General features: G+C 38.9%; 1 protein-coding gene across 1 annotated transcript in view; it reads left to right on the forward strand.

Annotated features, from left to right (window-relative positions):
• The first annotated feature begins 617 nt into the window (after positions 1-617).
• Positions 618-19,364, forward strand: part of PTPRC (protein tyrosine phosphatase receptor type C) — a 122,058-nt gene continuing 103,311 nt past the window's right edge. The window contains exons 1-2 of the mRNA XM_084636343.1: positions 618-701; positions 786-903. Coding sequence (XP_084492469.1) covers positions 831-903 — 73 coding nt within the window. The 5' untranslated portion in view covers positions 618-701; positions 786-830. The remainder of the gene's footprint in view (positions 702-785; positions 904-19,364) is intronic.

Genomic DNA, 19,364 nt, shown 5'->3' on the forward strand with positions numbered 1-19,364 from the left:
CCAAAATTCAGATTCAGCACATTGTAGGTGGTGGTATGAAAGCCTTAGAGAACTACAGCATGCTGACTTCCTAGGTACAGAACAGCACAAGAAACAGAATATAGGCCATCCATAGCTACTTGGTATTGAGTACTGTCATGTTAGGAATTGCATTTTTGCAGAGAGACTGTTAACAAAAGTACTTTTTAGATCAATGTTCAAATGTTATTCATTTAACCGATAATCACTTCAATAAGAACTAGGTATTTTTATTATAGCTGTATTGTCAATTTAATATGTGGATTCATTATGTCCTCAGAAGGATATTTTTTCTTGCCTGGTATAGCTTGAAAGCTATACCATGAATGACCAGGCACTGGAACAGAGCTAAGTTACAGAAAAGATAATATTAGAAGTACTAAGGTCTTTACTTGCTGTCCCATCTTTTGAAACATTAAATTCTTTTCAACTCTTCTTCAGTTCTTCTGCAGAAATGGTTAAAAATGATCTATTCGGTTGAATTAAGGAAGTTACACATTACTGCAGCAACTTAAGAAAAACCCTCTTGACTTCCTGGAAACTGAAAAGAAAAAAAAAGTGGTGTTTTAAAGAAGTAGGTAAGATTGTCTCTGACATCACTTAGTTATATAGTGAGATCGCGAGTGGTTAGTCTTTGGGTGACAGAGGAAACTGCTCCCTGACTGATAAGCAGGCACTGCAATGTATGTGCACAGTTATTCTGCTTTTGATTCAAGTTTTGCCGAGAAATACTTTTATAGAAAGATAACAATTATTTTGCTTTCCAGAGAGAGACACATGCTGTTTCATAAGGATACGCCTGATTTCCAGTTATGACCATGTTTTTGTGGCTTGAACTCTTGGCATTTGGCTTTGCCCTTCTGGACAACAATGTTTTTGTCAAAGGTACGTACCAACTGATATTTCATTTTCTAAATATGGTACCATAAAGTTCTTTCAGCAAAACAGAATGTTGAAGCTTTGCAAAGAGGAGAACTGACAATGTTGTCCAGAAACTATAACATATTGGAGCCGCAGCCATAATGTGGCAAAGGCTCCACTAGAACAGGACGACGTGGCTTAGAATGTGCAAGAGAAAAAATGTTTCCTGTGTAGCCATCCGTGAACGTTGTATAAACTTTTTTAAAGAAAGCTTTGCATTTTATATTTTAATTGTCTTTTATTCAAATCGTTTGGAAAAAATAATTGACTTGGAGCTCTCATAAATATCAGTTCAGTAGAATCCCAGTTCATTGTTTAACTTTATTCCTTCACTGTTTAAAAACATTAAAAATCTCACTGAAGGAATCTTTAAACAATAAAGATCTCTTTGTATTCAAGTCACTCCCTGATGCAGATGGCATACAGTTCCTCAAATTTAGATTTGTATTGTAAAGAATCTAGAAAGAAATCCAAAAACTGACTGGAGTGATGGACAATTATAAAATGTATGTAATTACCATTGACAGTTTTCAAGAAATAAAGTAATTTTGTTGATACATCAGCTTTGTAGTTAGTGAAAATTAATTAGAGAGACAGAATTTAGAATGGTCTGCAGCTACTTTCCATTATAAGTGAAGTTAGATCAATCTTCACTGGTCGGTCTTGAAAAAGAATCGTACAGTCTAAGGGCCTGATCCTGCAACATTGACAGCTAGGTGTAGTGCTTGCTACTGAGAGTAGTCAATTAAGTCAATGGCAATACTCACAGAAGTAAGTATTATAAATGGCCATCAGCATCTGAAGAATCTGGATCCTATGATGATACAGTTTTCAATTAAAGAAGGCACAATGTTGCAGCATGGTTGCCCCCCACCCTCTACCACCGTTCCAGTTAGATAGTTTATATAATTGAGGATGTTAGCTACGACAGCTGTTTGATAAGCAATGTTCATCCTAAAATTGGGCATTAATTTACTTAATTCCAGATAGTAGCAAATGGCATGGTCTGATTCTCCCCTCATCTACAGCCGTTTTACACAGGTGTATTATTAATAATTTGTTACTAATTGATTTCAGTGGAGTTACTCCTGAGTTACACTGGTGTAACTGATAGAAGAATCAGACCCTTAGTTGCTAACGTGTTTTAGCTGGTTTAGAGTCTGGGTATTAGTTCTGTAATCCTTGAGAGCCTACAGAGAGTGGGCACTAAGTAGATCTGGTTAGTAGCTGTTGGATATTATATGGAAACAAGCGAATCTTGCACTATAAAGCAAAAGAGCAGATTTCTCTTTTTTTATCTGCTCTCCCATTTTTCATTTTTATAACTCACGTCTACAGTTGCTGCTCCCTTTTCTTCAGCAACAGCAGGTCAATGCCAGCCTCCGTTGCCATCCCTATTGTGAGTCGATGCAATGGCTAACAGAGGGGGCTGGATGAGGGGCAGAGAGTAGCACTACTTTTCCTCAAAACACAGATTTTATCTTCTTTTTTACGTAGACTGGTCTGGCTTCGGCCAGTTCCTCCCTATCAAGTTGCTAATACAATTGTTATAGGAGCCACAGCAGGCAGAAAAACAGAATAAAGTCAGTAAAAGTTCAAATACTGAAATGGCATTAAGGTATTGGAGAATTATGAGGGAGAAAATATTTGGCTTAAAACTTTGCTCGGTCTCCATTTCTTGGAGGGAATTCTTTCTTCTCACATCTTCCTCTTTGATTTTGGGCAAGTCACTTCACCCCTTTGTGTCTTTGTCTCTCCTTTTGTTAAATGGGGATAAAGCTATTTACCACCTTTGTAACCCATGTTGAAATCTACAGATGAAAAGCGCTGTACAAGAGCTAGTTGTTGTTGCTTGTGATTAGCCATACCATATTGATTTACTGAATCCCCTATATCAAATATCCAACAGTGTAAGCACTGTAGGTCCCTTTGGGACTAAAATCAAAGATGTATCTCAGAGGGAGCACAGAACACCAGGGCTCTCGGATCTGCACTGTCAGCCTGTTGGTTACCAGGTGGAATTTAAGGCGTTGCTTTTCCCTATATAATTTGGCACATGCTTATTTGAGAGATTCCTGTCCCCATGCCTTACTGACACAATTATGATCAGTCATTGTAACCTTCCTTCTCCCCCCACCCCCATGTGTGAAATAGCTTACATTTGACTTTCAAGACACTTTCAATGCCTATCTATTTTTCTTGTTATAGGGTAGGGAAGAGTTTGATGGGGGTGGATCTTTCTGTTAGGACAGGTGTATTGGTGGACTTGATATTTTTTGTATTGGTTACCATTGGCTGGTAGGGATGGAGTAGGTGCTAGGTCTTATCTCGAGTGGTTTGTTGCCCGGGGTTATACTCGGAGGGGAGGAGAGGGTCTTTATTCTTGCTGCAGAAATAGTTTGCTGGTTATTGTTAGTCAATGGTGAGTTTGTTGCTGGGTTTGTCTTTACATTATGATTTGTGGCCAAGATTCAAATATGCCTAGTAAATTTTTTTTGGGGGGGGGGCGCTCAATTTGTGGGGCCCAATCTGAAATGTTTTAAAACAGCCTGATTCTCTCAAAGTGCCAAGCACCCACCCTCTCCCAGTCAGACCCCTGTAAGGTGTCTTAGGTTGCGCATCCCAACATCGAGGCATTTAGAATCACTAGTCACATTTAAGAATCTTGACCTAAGTTTTTAAAGAATGTCAAAGATAGCTAGAGCCTGGGAAAGATGACTTTTTATATATTGTTAGAAATTTCAAGAAATGAAATATATGTGGCCATCTGCAGTGTGTCAGTAATAAATATAGGAGTAATATTATTTGTAGCTGTTCCGTACCCATTTTCTAATGAACATTGAAAACTTCTATATTGATACTAGAAAAGGAGGACTTGTGGCACCTTAGAGACTAACCAATTTATTAGAGCATAAGCTTTCGTGAGCTACAGCTCATCTCCAAGTTACTGAGTGCACTGTCTTAGGCTCCATTCCTGCAACTCGGTCTGTACAGGGAGACATTTGCATCCATGAAAAATTCCATTTGGGTCACTTTTTCAATGCGGTGTCTGTCGCTCTCAAGTCCACTTGCACAGAACAGCTTGTAATATCAGGGCCTAATGCAGTCTGGCATATGCTATGGGGCTTTATAACGATCAGTGTCATAATATGCTCTTTCTTCTAACTTGGTTTTCTGATAAACGATCAAAATGTAAGTCTTGTATTTCTGGAGTCTATCTGTAGTGTACATTGAAGCATATCCTAATGAAATGCTACAATTGTTCTCAGATTTTTTTAAACACGTGCGGGCTGAACTTCCTCTCGTCCATGGCTTCAGGCCCTCCTTTCTCCCACTGAAGAACTGGCACAGCGACAGTTTTCACAAGCCTTTTACCCAACACTGAGCCACTTCCTTTTCACAAGAAACTCCAAGTTCCACTTAATAGTTTGGGTTTGACTTTATGATTATTTTATTTTATTAATTAAAAGGCTTCTGCAGCCTCAGGAAAATCACTGTCTAAACAACTTCCAACCTTAACAGCTAATGAGCTTGGTCTAAATGCCTTTTCTTCTTTGCTTTGCCACAACCTTTGGCAGAGCTCCCCTACGTCTTTGGCCTCCTCATGGCAGTTAGAGTCTGAAGGATTGTGCTGGAGTGCAACTCAGGCTACCCTTTTGGAAAGATCTAGTGGAGCCATGTTGTAGTTATAATTTATAATGTGGAAAGCTATGGTAATGCTTGGAAGGTGGGGTGGTTAGAAAAAGCAGAATTGCAAAAACAAGAGAAAGATATTAGAGGAGGAAGAGGGGAAGAGAGAGTATTCTGAAATAACCTCTCTTCTGTGACACTTTTCACTTACAACAGCCACCTGTCTCTTGAAGATGTTGGGTATTTCACTATGTTGTTTTCCATAGTGCATGTAGACAGTAAGTTCTCTGAGGCAGGGACCTTGTTTGTGACAAATCACTCACTTTTCAGTGCTCTGCTCACTTCTGGTATTTCAAAATATGACAATAGATGGGAACCAGAGGCACAAAAAACAAGAGAGGGAGGAGTGGAGGGTAAGAGAGACAGAGAAAGGGAGGGAAGAGTGAAGTGCATGCGATGTTATAGGATTATTGTTGAGGTGTATGTGCTGTTATCTAAGGAATATAGGGAAAGGGATGTTGGTTCAAGGCCAACCAGTTTGCTTTACACTGTGCAAGGCAGACCTGTGATTCCAACCATATAATTCATTTAGATTTCTTCATTAATGCATTTATATTTACAAACTTAAATGCAGCAAACCACATTTAGAATCAGAGGGGCAGCCATGTTAGTCTTTATCCCCCAAAACAAGCATTCCTTATCAAGCATTCTTAAAACTACAAACCTACCTGGGGAAGTGAGGAAACAGACTGACAGAGCAAGATGGGTACCCAGAAGTCACCTACTATAGGACAGGCCCAACAAGGAAAATAACAGAACACCACTGGCCATCACGTACAGCCCCCAGCTAAAACCTCTCCAGAACATCATCAACTATCTACAGCCTATCCTATCCTCACTCTCACAGACCTTGGGAGGCCGGCTAGTCCTCGCTTACGGACAACCTGAAGCAAATACTCACCAGCAGCCACACACCAGACCACAGAAACACTAACCCGGGAACCTATCCCTGTAACAAACTCTATTACCTACTCTGTCCCCATATCTACTCTAGCGACACCATCAGAGTACCCAACCACATCAGCCACACCATTAGGGGCTCATTCACTTGCATATCTACTAATGTGATATATGCCATCATGTGCTAGCAATGCCCCTCTGCCATGTATATTGGCCAAAGTGGACAGTCTCTACGGAAAAGAATAAATGAACACAAATCAGACATCAGGAATGGTAACATACAAAAGCCAGTAGGAGAACACTTCAATCTCCCTGGACATTCCATAACATATTTAAAAGTAGCCATCCTTCAACAAAAAACAACTTCAAAAACAGACTTCAAAGAGAAACTGCAGAGCTACAATTCATTTGCAAACTTAACACCATTAATTAATTTGGGCTTGAATAGGGACTGGGAGTGGCTGGCTCACTACAAAAACAATTTTCCCTCTCTTGGCATTGACACCTCCTCATTAATTATTGGGAGTGGACCACATCCACCCTGACTGAATTGCCTCATCAGCACTGGTTCTCCACTTGTAAGGTAACTCCCTTCTCCTCATGTGCCAGTATATTTATGCCTCTATCTGTAGTTTTCACTCCATTCATCTGAAGAAGTAGGGGTTTTTTACCCACGAAAGCTTATGCCCAAATAAATCTGTTAGTCTTTAAGGTGCCACCGGACTCCCCACATTTAGAATGTACTACCAATATTCTCCTACAATCACAGAGCTGCCATGCAGAGATTGATTAGAAGGAAAGTCCTTTTTGGAACATGTCACACTGCAATCATTTCCTTTACCTCTGAATTTTTCTCCAATGCTATTATGTTTATATATTTGGGTCCCTAGACTATGTTGGGGCCTTTGGAATACAAAGTATTAAGAACTATACAAATACATAGTGAGACACACAGTCCCTGCCTTGGCAAGACAGACAAAGGGGAAGGGGGAAGGGGAAATGGGAAATGGAGGTGAAGTGACTTTCCAAAAGTATCATAAGAGGTCGAGGTTAGAATTAGGAACAGAACCCTGGTCTCCTGACTCCTTGTCCTGTGCCCTATCTATTAGACCCTGCTGCACCCCTGACATTACTTATGTGTATTGAATAACCTGTAGGTCTTCATACTCAATCACTAACACATTAAGTCACGGAAGGAGTATTTAATAGGTGTTTCTTCTCTTGAGGAGCTGCATGGAGGTACATTCTGTACCATGCTGAGAGTGAAATGCAGCAGAAGACTATAAAGTATTTAACTCCACGGAGTCCTCTCTTGGTATTCGTGGTCTAGTTAGATATTATTGTATCTAATTGTCAATTTTCCTGAGTTCTGCCACGACTACCTCTCTTTGCCTAAATGGCTGTTGCCCCTTAAGTCTCCACTCATCCGTGCCCAGAGCCTTAGTTACTGTCTCAGTGAAGCTGTTTAATGGGGATTGGATTGCCAGGCCCATCCAGGAAATGGCAGTACAGCCTAGAAATATGTCACCTCAGGTAGCTTATTGCCTTTTCCTTTACTTCAGAATGCCCACTCTCACACATTGCTGTTACACTCATGTCTGATTAACAGTCAAGAGGATGTTCGATTTCAGCTAGTTCATGTAATTTCAGTTGGGAAACCCACTCTGAGCTAGTAGGCAGTTTTTGCACAGAATGTTTACGGTCTTTGAAGCTGAAGTCAGGCGCTGAATGAGCCTGGAATCAAATTGATGCAACATAATGGTGTAAAGCCCTGAAATGGTATCTTCCTATAAATATCAAGATTAAACAACAAAAACAACCTCCAGTGCTTTGTTTTTCTCATTTGAAATGGAGATTGACTGCTGCATTGTGTGTCTACATATATTTCCAGGTTATCTGTGCACTTGCAGGCAGTCATGTTCACTGATGTTTCAATGATTGTTAAAACATTTTATCTATTTCCAGGTTTTTTTCTCTTTCTAATAAAAGCAGACTGGGGGCTCCAGGATCCGGGTTTTAAAAACTAACTTTGTGAGCATTTCAGTGTCAGCTTACATTATCCATAATGTTGTATAGCTACAGAATCTATTTCCTTTCTTTTCTTTTCTACTTCTTTTGCAGTACTGTACTCCTAGTTATTCCTTCTGTGTCAACGTATACTCAGCTGGTATGCTTTCTTGGGTTTCTGTTTTGCAAATTCAAAGACTTCTCTTACAACCCTGCTTCTCATTCACAATCTCACCACTCTATAAAGAGTTGTCAGCTCTAACAGTATATTTCATTGTGCATGGAGGACTTTTTTTGTCACAAAAATGTGGACTCTGTGGAGCAATTTTTGAAATTGCCTTTGAAATAATCTTTTCCTGACATGAGATGAAACAGGACACACACACAAATCAGACTAATAGCGCTACAACATGGGGGGCGGGGAGGGAGAGGTCAAATCAAGGAATATTTCTGTATTACATATAGCAACTAACGGATCATTAAATATATTAGCTATCTCCTAGCACCTGCAAAGCTATATCATCAGGAAAATGTAAGGCAATACACAAGGATAGCAATAATCTCTGTCTCAGAAGGGTTGGTGTATAGGCATATGGTATTAAGACACTTTCAGATAATTAACTAGTTACTGCAAAGGCACTCGCCCCCTTGAAACTGTGAATAGGTTACTTTAAGCAGTAGTGCATTCCTGGACTGCTTCTGGATGGTGGGAGTTAAGAAGGAATGAAGTGGATAAGAGAAAAGGGGGAAGATAAATGATGGAGTATGGCCAAGTGGCTAGAGCACAGAACTGGGTGTCAGGTTCTGTGGATTCTATTCCAGGCTCTGTCACAGACATGTTGTATGCTGTGTAGTTGTAGCCGTGTTGGTTCAGGGCTATTAGAGAGACAAGGTGGGTGAGGTAATATCTCTTATTGGACTAACTTCTATTGGTGAGAGAGACAAGCTTTTGACTCTGAGTACCTCTCCCTGACCTGATGAAGACTGGTGTGGCTCAAAAACTTCTCTCACCACTAGAAGCTGGTCCAATAAAATATATTACCTCACCCACCTTGTCCCAGAGACATGTTGTACGAACTAGGTTAAGTCATGTAAACTCTCTAAATCTCAGTTTCTCCCTTTCTGAACCGGGGATAATAATACCTACCTCATGGTGATATTTTAAGCCACAATTCATTAAAATTTAAAACGGTGAAAGTTATTGACAACCCTTAAATTATCACAAAAGAGTTACTCTGAAGAAGCTGTGTGATCTCAGGAAACATTGTCTTATGACACAGAGCTATCCACAAGAAGTGCAGAAAATGTAAAACAAGTGACTGACTGAATATATGGCATAGGATTGATTTCTGCCCTCACACCTGAAGGATAGGGGCCGACAATATGAAGAGGATGTTTTTGCAGTGTAACAACTACCCAGGTAAAAAAAAATAATTCTGTGCAGCCACACTCAAATCAGTGGGACTATTCTGAGAGTAAAGAGCTCCTCCACTTGAGTAAAAGTAGCAGAATCAGACCTCAAATGATTAACCCTCTCTTGTCTCCTGTGAATTTCATATCATCTCCATTTTAACAAATGTGGAAATTGGGATACAGAGAGGTTAGGTGGAATGACCAAAGTCACACAATGAGTCACAGTCAGAGGCCGGACTGGAACATTGGTGTCCTGGCTTCCAATCTACTTCATGAATCAGAAAACCATGTCCCTCGAGAAACCATAGATATAAAAGGCCTGATTTTGAAATGTTTTCCATTTTATTGAAGTAAATGCTACCATAAGAATGTCAAACTGAGAAAGGGAATTTAGATGTTTAAATGGTAGCATTTGTGGGTACAAATTATTGCAGGAATCAACTGGTTGCACAAAAATGGAAACCAAGTCAAGGATCTCTTAGAAGTCAGACCTTCAAAAAAAAAATGGTCAAAGAAAGTTTTCCCATTCTTACTTCTGAATTTTTCTCCATTGGTCAACAGTTGCTTTGGCTACTGCAGTTCCATTCTGTATCAGTCTCTTTTCTATATACTTCTAGATGATTTAAAAATGAATGTAAGGTAACATGCACAAATACTGGAGAAATCATTTTGTTTTACAGTGTTCTGGAGAGGATACACCAAAGAGATTTTATTCTCAAAATCAGTCCTTGTAAAATGTATGTCCAATTAATGTTTTCTTTTTAAAATTATATATAATTTTAATACTTTTGTGTTTGGTACCTTGTTGCTATGATAGAATATCATCATATTTTTTTGGTAATCAATGGAGAGAACTGGAGAATATATACGGTAGAAAAATTGCAATAGTTGTGGCATTTTGATATATGGGATAGGCCTTAAAATAGATAAGCTATTGTAAGGCTTAGTCTTGTTTGCTGGGTTTTTGTTTAATGCTTCTGTGTTCAGTTGTGTTGGCTCGTCAGAATCAAAAGGCATTTCTATATCCTCTGCACCTGCTTCACATTTCACATAAGAAGCATGGCATGTGGTTTAGGTTTCAGTGAAAGATGTGAAATGGCAATAAAGTTATATAGCTGCTAGGATGTTCTGGGTTAGTGCTACTCCTCATCTAGTAGTGTGTGTTAGGGCATTTTGATTGCCTGAGGAGTGATTTAAAGGACTTAGAAATAAAACCTGCTAAGAGCCTCCCCAATAGATGCTCTTTCCCCTACAGAATATTTGGGTCTATTATAACTTAAGCCAAGGTGAACTCGGGTGCTGGAGAGGACACAAAGGCAGGCAAAACAGAGTTCTGAGTTAAGAAGCCCTGGCAGGGATATAAGGTCTAAATATGGTTGTGACAAAGAGGGAAGACTGGCATGTGGAAAGACAAATTTTTCCTGGATACCAGTGAACTCAACATTTTGAGGGAGACAGAGGTAAAACTTTGATGAATTTCAGTGAAATACAGCTGTTGATCTCCTGAATTTGGCATGATATATTGTTAGGAATATTGGACTGTCTGACCACTAGAATAGAATCAATGAAAAGGTAAAGTGTTTTATATAAAGAAAGATAGTGGATTTTTAGGGAGTCACAATATGATATGAAAACCATCCCTGTAGACTCCTTTTGAGTGGAACATAGGACATGAAAACCATTGCAAGGTCACAGTACAGTTCAGGAAATAACTTCAAATCTTTATAGCAAAACCTACAAGAGTTCAGGAGTGCTTTGTTAGATGAACAAAGATCAAGATGCTCTAGCTGCATTTGCCTCCCTGCCATGATTAACATTTGTGATCAAGATCTACCAGGTTTAGTTGTAGTAGAAGACTATCCTGCATACACTACTATTTGGGATTTTAGTACATGTGGCAGTGTTGGGGGATGGGCATATATGGACATGATCCTGTGCCTGGAGGTCAATAGGAGTTTTGTCACTGATTTCAATGGCCGCAGGATTATGTCAAGGGAAGGACTGTCAGCAAACCAAAGCCTCTTAGAATGGCTTTCTACTGAACAGCAATGACAGTTTACCCATCACATTACCTCACACCATTGACAGCCATTCCTCCTCACATTAAATCTCTTGTTTTCTCTCCCCACTCAAAATGTTATTCACCTAAGCCTCACCTCTGCAGTGACGTCAATGGAAAGTCCACAAAGGCAGAAGCACGACGCATTCAAACTTACAAGTTTTATTTTGTCTCTGTGGTTTTTTTTTTCTTTTTCTTTTTGCAGTAGTTTGTTGAATTTTCTTTAGCATTGTCTTATAATAGGAAAATAATGTCTATGCTGTTGGGTTATATTCACAATAAAAAGTTTTTGGGTCCTCAAATGCTAGAACTTTGCTTCAGCATTTAATTGCCCGTACAAGGTATTTAGGGCCGGCACCCGCAAATGGAGCAGTATGTTCAAAAGAGCTTGGTGATCATTTAGACATCAGAATAAGTCTCCAGATTTTGATGAGTGGGTTTTGAGCTCTTTTGAAAGTCTGGCCTTTGTTTAGATGCTGAAGTGAGAGAGGAAAACTTGGCCCAATAGCGAGTACTGAGCACATGGAAAATCAGGCCATTAGCTCTTTTGACATTGTAGCTGTTATTGCTGTGTATATTCTGCCGTGAATATTATATTATTGTTCTTTATTACTACAACTGAACCTAATGACTGCAATCGAGATCAGGGGGACTCCATTGTGCTTGGCACTGTACTAACACAGAATGAAGGCAATACTTGCCCCCAAAGAGCTCACAATCTAATTTAAGGCAAAATACAACAGTGGGTTTTTAAAAAAGGAAGGAACAAGGGAACGAGGATGAGGATGAGCAGTAGGAGCATATGTGCACAGCCATATTGTTTTTATAATCCCCTATGCAATTAATTTCTTCTGCTGAGGAACTGACCTGCTGTTATTTTATTCAGAGTACCACCATCTTTGAATAATGAATCATTCTCTGCACCCAAAATAACCTCTCACACATAGGCCCATGAACTATTATTCTCACACTGGTCACTGTGCCCTTGCAGTTTTTATATTGCAGCAGATGATACAGTACAGAACTTGGTAGTGTACATTTTAATATAAAACTCTGCTAAAACCATACTACCTTGAACATGCCTGATCTCATCTGATCTTGGAAGCTAAGCAGGGTTGGGCCTGGTTAGTACTTGGATAGGAGACCTCCTGGGAATTCTGGGTGCTGTAGGCTTTCTTGCGGGGGAAGGATAGCTCAGTGGTTTGAGCATTGGCCTGCTAAACCCAGGGTTGTGAGTTCAATCCTTAAGGGGGCCATTTAGGGATCTGGGGCAACTATGGGAGATTGGTCCTGCTTTGGTCCTGAGTAGGGGGTTGGACTAGATGACCTCCTGAGGTCCCTTCAACCCTGATATTCTATGATTTTATGATTCTATGATATTCTAAAAACAAGCTTTAGACACCCATGTAATTATTTTTATTCTCTCTTATATGAATGAAATATATAAGGGCATATGCAAAAGCATTGCACTTGTTTACATTATTTATTTGGCCACAGTGTTTAACCCATCCCTAACCCCACTGTGGTTTCACACTAGGTAGCAATCATGTAAATAAATTAATTTTAATATAGCTGTATAGGTTGCTGTGTGTTATATATGTACTTTGTATATAATAAGATATGCCCATGTGTATATGATGCCAGAGAATATGAAAATCTAATATTTTTATGCTCCTGACATGCAATTCATATTACAGATATTCCATCTGTTTGGAATGCAAGTATGTAATGGCACCCACATACCTAAGGGAAGGGACAATATTCTATTCTATTCAGAATCTTGTCCCACACTCATCACCAGTATCTGAGCACCCATAAAACCAAATATAATCATTATAATAAGGAATTAATTCTCACTCCAGACATGTCATTGCCCTAACAGATTTATCTACACAGAAAAGTATTGTACTATAACTCCCCATCCTTCACCAAAAAGAAAAATACACAAAATATATGTATGAAGGGAAATACAGGATTTAACAGCTAGAGTGCAAGGGTTTGACATCACATTTCATGAAGTGCATGTTGCAGATAAAGTGGAGCCAAAGATCGCTTTGGAAATTGTCTTCAGTGAATGAAAGTAAGGTCCAGATCCACACTGCAACATTCAGTATTGGAAGGAGATATTTACTGAACTAAATAATTGGAATTGTGGTGCTTAGCACTTTTGAAAATCAGGTTGTATGCAGCTGTATGTGTGTTTTGGAAATGTTTTACTTTCAAATTGCAGAGGGATTTGAGTGGTTGAGTTTATCTGTAAGATATAAAATGTTCACTGAAAAGGGATTCTGACAAAGTCTTGAAATACTGAAGCAGATACATGGTACACAAAAAGAGCTGGCTGAAATCTTTTCAGCAAATAGTATTGTCACTGAAAAAATGCATTTTGGGGTCGGGGGGTCTGAAACTATTTTCAAATTTGGGTCAAATTTGTTGAATAGTTTTGGCTGATTTATTTTGAAAGAGGACAAAAATAGATTTGACCATTTCTAAACATTTTGGTTCAACTTTTTGGTTTCAAAATGTTTCATTCTGAACATTTTAAAATGTTTCTTTTAGTTATTTTTGTTCCAAAATGTTGTCCCAGTTTGAATTTTGGCCATTTTAAAAAAAATCCACAAGAAAAAGGTGAAAAATGCCAAATGACCACAATGAAAAAAAAAAAGTCAAAAAATTCATTTTGGGTTGACTCAAAATGTTTTCTTCAGTTCCAAACAAAAAAAAAATTGCGTCCTTGCTTTGGTGAAAAATTTAAAAATATAAATTTCAGTTTGATTCAAAGCAAATTTGGGGGAATTTTTTGGTTCGGCCCCAGAATAAAAAATATTTGCTCAGATTTATATAGAAATTCTTTAATGACCATAACCATTTGCTCTCTCTGAAAATAATCTGTCACATTAGCTTGTCTTGCAATTGTCCCACAGCTTGACTTCAAGATAATTGGCATATTAGGAAATGGGCAGAGCCACAAAGTCTATTTTAAAGTCATTTAAAATCTTTATTGTAGACTTTAGGAGTCACCACGGTGATTGAAAGGGTGATACATCATCTAATTTACATCTGACACATTTTCACTCTTTTCTTAATGGTATTTTCAAAATGTTCCAAAAAATGTATCATTATATTTTGATAAATATTTGTTCAGAAAATGGTTTAACTATAGAAGGACTACTTAAATGCTTAAAACTATTCCTGTGCTTAAGTGGTTTGCTGAATCAGGGCATGTAGATTAAAGTAATCAAAAGGAAGAACAAAGAACAGCCCTTCTGATGTTTTCCTTTCCGTATGAGATGTTAGTAATGCTACCTGTTTATTACATTATAAAATAATAATCATATATTGAAAAAAGAGCAGGTAACTGTGATTTACTGGGTATAATTGTGTCACAGGGTGCTGATAATGATATAAACCAAAAGAACAAATCTCAGCAGCTTATGTTGTGACTTACTAGAACTTTGAGACTGAACTATAACCCCATAATTCAAAACTGCCTGTTCTCTATTAAAATGTGAAATAACATAGGTTAGTACATTGATCTGATTCCAGACCTACTATTTTCCTGTTTCTTTTGAGGTGATATTCCCTGATTCAAAGTCATCTTTTGGCCCCTGCGCCTCTTCTATTGAGGCTATACTTCCTTCAGTACCTTATCCTACCCTGAAGGGACTCTGCTAAACTACCTTAATCTGAAATGTCTGTGTGCTAGCCTGGTGGCAGTAACTAACTCTGACAGGGGACAGATGTTTAGTACCCTTTGTGGGGTCTTGCTGTTAGTGGTTGTAATGTAAAGATTTTGTAGTAACTGTACTAACTATAAACCAGCCAGAATAAAATTAGTGTTCCTATGAATTTCTCTCTCTTTTGTGCGCGCTTTTAATGATGTTTTGTGAGATATTTTGCTCTCAGAAAACAGAAACATTTCTCATATTTTAAAAATAGATCTAATGCAGTACTGCTATTTTTATTATAAATAAATTACTTTGCTAGGTTTAGACATTGCCAAAGAACATAGATTAGAATTTTGGTGTTTGAGTTTTGAATTGGATTAAGAACAATACAACACCAGTTTGATAGAGCTTTAAAATCAAATGGAAGGCCACTAAGTTTAAAAATTAGAATTTTATGATCAAATAATTCTCCTCACCTGATACATTTTTGATACAAAGCTCTTTGTTTTATAAAACCTTTTGGCCCCAGCGCACCACCCTCACTTGAAAAGTATACACTGGGAGGACAATCAAATGTAAAACATTAGACTGGAAAATATTTAATCTGTTCTGGCGTAACAGCTACTAGAAAAAAAGGAAAATAAAGTGTTATGTCAACTATTCAGAATGTATAAAAGCTGTTCAGAAAATGTCTAGCATACTTCATGTTACCGCTTTTAATGGCATAAATGAGTATAAAATAGTTAAAATATATTTCAGTTACTTTGGGTCAAGTTCTGATCTCAGCTGCACTGATGTACAATTGCCTTCAGTGGAATTATTCTGGATTTATGTCAGTAAAATTTACACCAGAATTGGGCCTTCTGTTCTTCGGATAGGCTTGCACTTTGGGTGCACTCCTTTAGGATGTTTACTAGGCACATAGGGTAAAATTTTCAAGAGAATCTACAGTGACTTGTGAACTTAAATCCCATTTTCAAAACTGAGATAGGCTATGTCTACACTGTACACGTCACATATAGCTACATGCTGCAGTGAAAAGTGACCTGGGTCCACATTGTGGTGTGTAACTACACTTGCCAGTGAAAGGCTCTGGCAGCAGGGAGGCAGCAGGCAAAAGTCTCAGCAGCAGGAAGCTGCCGGAGCCTTTTCCTTCTGCTTCCCCCCGCAGGAGCCTTTCCCCACTGCTGGAGTTTTTCCCTGCAACAGGGAGCTGCCTTTCTCTGTACTGGGAAAAGGTTCCAGCAACTTCCTGAAGTAGCTTTCCCTGCTGCTGGAGTCTTTCCCTGACGCTAGGCCCAATCCCTGCCACAGGGGATGGCTCCAGCAGTGGAGAGGCAGTGGGCCACCATGCGGATAAAAATAGCAGTGTAGACTGGGAGGCACTGCTTGCATATGTAGAAAGCCCTGTAGGGTATATACCCAGGTACATAACCATAGGGATCAGGAGTCTCTCTATTCTCCTAAGCTGTGGCTCACTGACTACGCTGCTTTTTGTACCCATGTTAGCGGTTATGTAGTGTATGTACTCTACAGGTTGTATGTGCAGTGTATACGTACCTTTAGGCACTAAGGATCCTAAATGTCTGTCACTTTTGAAAATGGGACTAAGGTTCCAAAGTGATATTAGGTGCTTTTGAAATGAACTCTGATTATCATGGATTTCATTATAACTACAGTCTTTATGTAGAAATAAATAATTAGGGCTTGTTACTATAAGTCACTGGAACTTTTGCCTAATTCAGGTCTGAGTAAACATTGAGGACTTGATCACCCTTTCCTGAGAATAAACCTCTGAGAGATGTTCCCCTTGTGGAGTTTCTCCAGAATCATTCCACTAAAGATCAAATAGGGGGTTCTGTCCCTAAATCTCATAGACCCCCTTCAGATCTGTGAAGATCTTCCACTAGATCAAGAGGATGGGTCTTTGTTGAGGTTTTGTTCCTCCACAATGACTTTGAATGTGGTACCAATGCCAGGGTTTTCCTTATCAACAAATGCCCCTGGAATCCTTTCCCAGTGGATTTCCCATAGCATTAGGGGTGGGGGATGGTAGGGAAGAGCTAATCTAATCCAGGCAACATTGACGCTTTTGTTAGATGTATCACTGGTGGCCAGACAGGACGTTGTATATCCCCTGATTCCATGCTCAGACCTCCCTGCCCCTTCCACTTTTCCACACATTCGGCCTGGGTCCTGTGGAGATCCCTTCATGGAATCCATGGAAAGGGGAGGATCTTGTAAAGATGTGGGACATTTGGCTCAAAGGGTTTTGATAGCTTCAGCACTCAGTTCCTGACAGGATAAGGTTCCAATTCTGAGCACAGGGCTGAGTAAACACAAACACCTCTGTGTTGATGTTGTCATGGAAATAACGGCCTTCATTTTCTCACTGATTACATCTGCTTCATGTCTGAGGCACAAACACTGAAAACCTGGAACAGTTTTACCAAAATAGGTAGCTTCTTTGTTTCTAAATGAGTATGGAAAATTACCTGACCTTTGATGGATGTTTTGATAATGGCAGACATACAGACCTATTATCTGTTTTCAGGAAGTGTAGGCAGAATGGTACCATTCCTGCATTATTAATAGTAGTAATAAAAAGAAGAAGAATGAACAGGTAATTCTTTTAGACACATCATGGAATCTCTCAATAGAGCAGTTCAGAGGCACCAGATATCTTGTTTCCAGCTACAGAGAATAGAGTTCTGTTCTGCATTCATGAATAGCTGTGTTAAAGCCAAATAATCACCTTTTTTTTTATTTAGAAGCAGTGATATAACAAAGAAAATCATATTATTTCTCACTGGTACATTTTATTCATATCTTAATAGTGGTTTCCTCTGTAATGGTTAATAGTGGTTCTCGCTATAAGGCATTTATTCAGGAAAAAAAGCCCTCAATCCTGCAGGCCTTATGCTGGCAAACCTCCCTTTTATCTGAGTGGGAGGTTTGCCTAATACCTGGTCTATACTTAGCATTTAGGTCTACATAACCACATCAGTCCAGGGTATAAAAAATGTACACCTCTGACTGATGGAGCTATGCTGATCTGACCCTCAGGGTAGATGCAGCTATGTCAATGGATGAATGATTCTGTCAACATATTTACCATCATTCTGGGAGGTGGTGTTTCTACACTGATGGAAAATCCTTCCCATTGGTATAGGCTGCAGCTATGCTTCAGGGATATACTGGCATAGCTATGGTGAGGTAGCTATGCTGGTATAATCTCCGTAGCATAAACATACCCTAAGAAACGATGACAAGGCTGGTCTCCTAATCTTTTCCTAAAATATTAGAGAGTAGAGTTTATAGTGATTTACAATCTATGTTCCTGACCCCGCAAACATTTGTGCATATGTTTAACTTTAAACACTGACTTCAGTGGGACAATTTAAAGGAGTAAAGCTAAACATGTGCATGGCATTTGTAGATTCAGAACCTAAATATTTGGTAACAGGGTAAAAAAATACAAAATATATTAAAATTACAACTCAAAATATTTACTCTGTTACGTAACTACACATAGTAGTACATTTCAGGGTTACCATAAAGTTAATAGGATTAGCAGCATTCTCTCCAGATCCAAGTCTTACGTGCATAAGCACAAAGTATAGAAAACCTTTGAACAAGTTAGTGGGTTTTATCCTAGATAGATTTCTGCATTCAGGAAATAACCTGATCTCTAGTAGCACTCAGTACATACACTGCGGAGGATATAATCCCAATGGTAACACCATTTTAATCGTCTAGAGAACTAGCATAAGAAATTGAAGCAGTTTCCTCCCAAGAGAAACATGAACATGTTATATTACTATATTAACTTGAAGCATATTCATGTGGTTGGAGGTGACAGCATTTATTTACTGAATTTGGGCTTGCATATATGTCGTAATAAATCATGTTAAAGACCAGGTTTTCAAAGAAATACAAAAAATAAATAGTTTGGGGGGCCCCTATTCATCATTATCAATTGTTATTTTTGTTACTTCTTGCATAGTGGGTGTAAAAATATTGCTGCTTAATAAATGTAATGTCACTGGACTTTAGGGCACCATAATAGTTATATCTAGCTGTTACAGAGCCCCTTTTCATCCATAGACCTCAAAGTGCTTTACTGAGAGAGTAGGTATGTTTATCCCACTTTTTAAAGATAGAAACAGGTACAGGGAGTCAAAGTGACACACTGGCGGTCACCAGCAGAGGAACAGAACCGAGGTCCCTTGAGTCTGAGTCAAGAACCCTTTTGATTTGGCTACACTGCCTTTCTTAAAAAAAGTAGGAGGTGTGATCTGCAGGAAGGAAATATTATTTTATTCTTGGGATTTATAGTTGTTTGAGACAATGTATGACTACTTCATAAATTAAATGGAGACACTGGTCTGCAAGCCCATAAATCCAAGCCAAAAAAAAAAAAATGTAACAGTGTAAAAAGATAGGGGCATATTGTACCATCAGCTTTTAAACAGAACAGCCTGTTCATTTGGTGCTTGTTGGTCACAAAGGAGTTCATCCCTTTACAGGGGGCCAACACGAGGCCTATGGGCCATTCAAGCATGACTTAAGTGGCTTTGCAGAAGTCCTGTGCTGTCTCTCTGAATAGGGATACATTTTATCCTAAAAGAAGGATGGGTGCAAGAGCTTATGTTGTGGACAAGCAAAGACAAGGGTTGTTTTACTGG

The sequence above is a fragment of the Lepidochelys olivacea genome (assembly GCF_965140295.1).
Source record: "Lepidochelys olivacea isolate rLepOli2 genome assembly, chromosome: 8".
NCBI lineage: Eukaryota > Metazoa > Chordata > Testudines > Cheloniidae > Lepidochelys > Lepidochelys olivacea.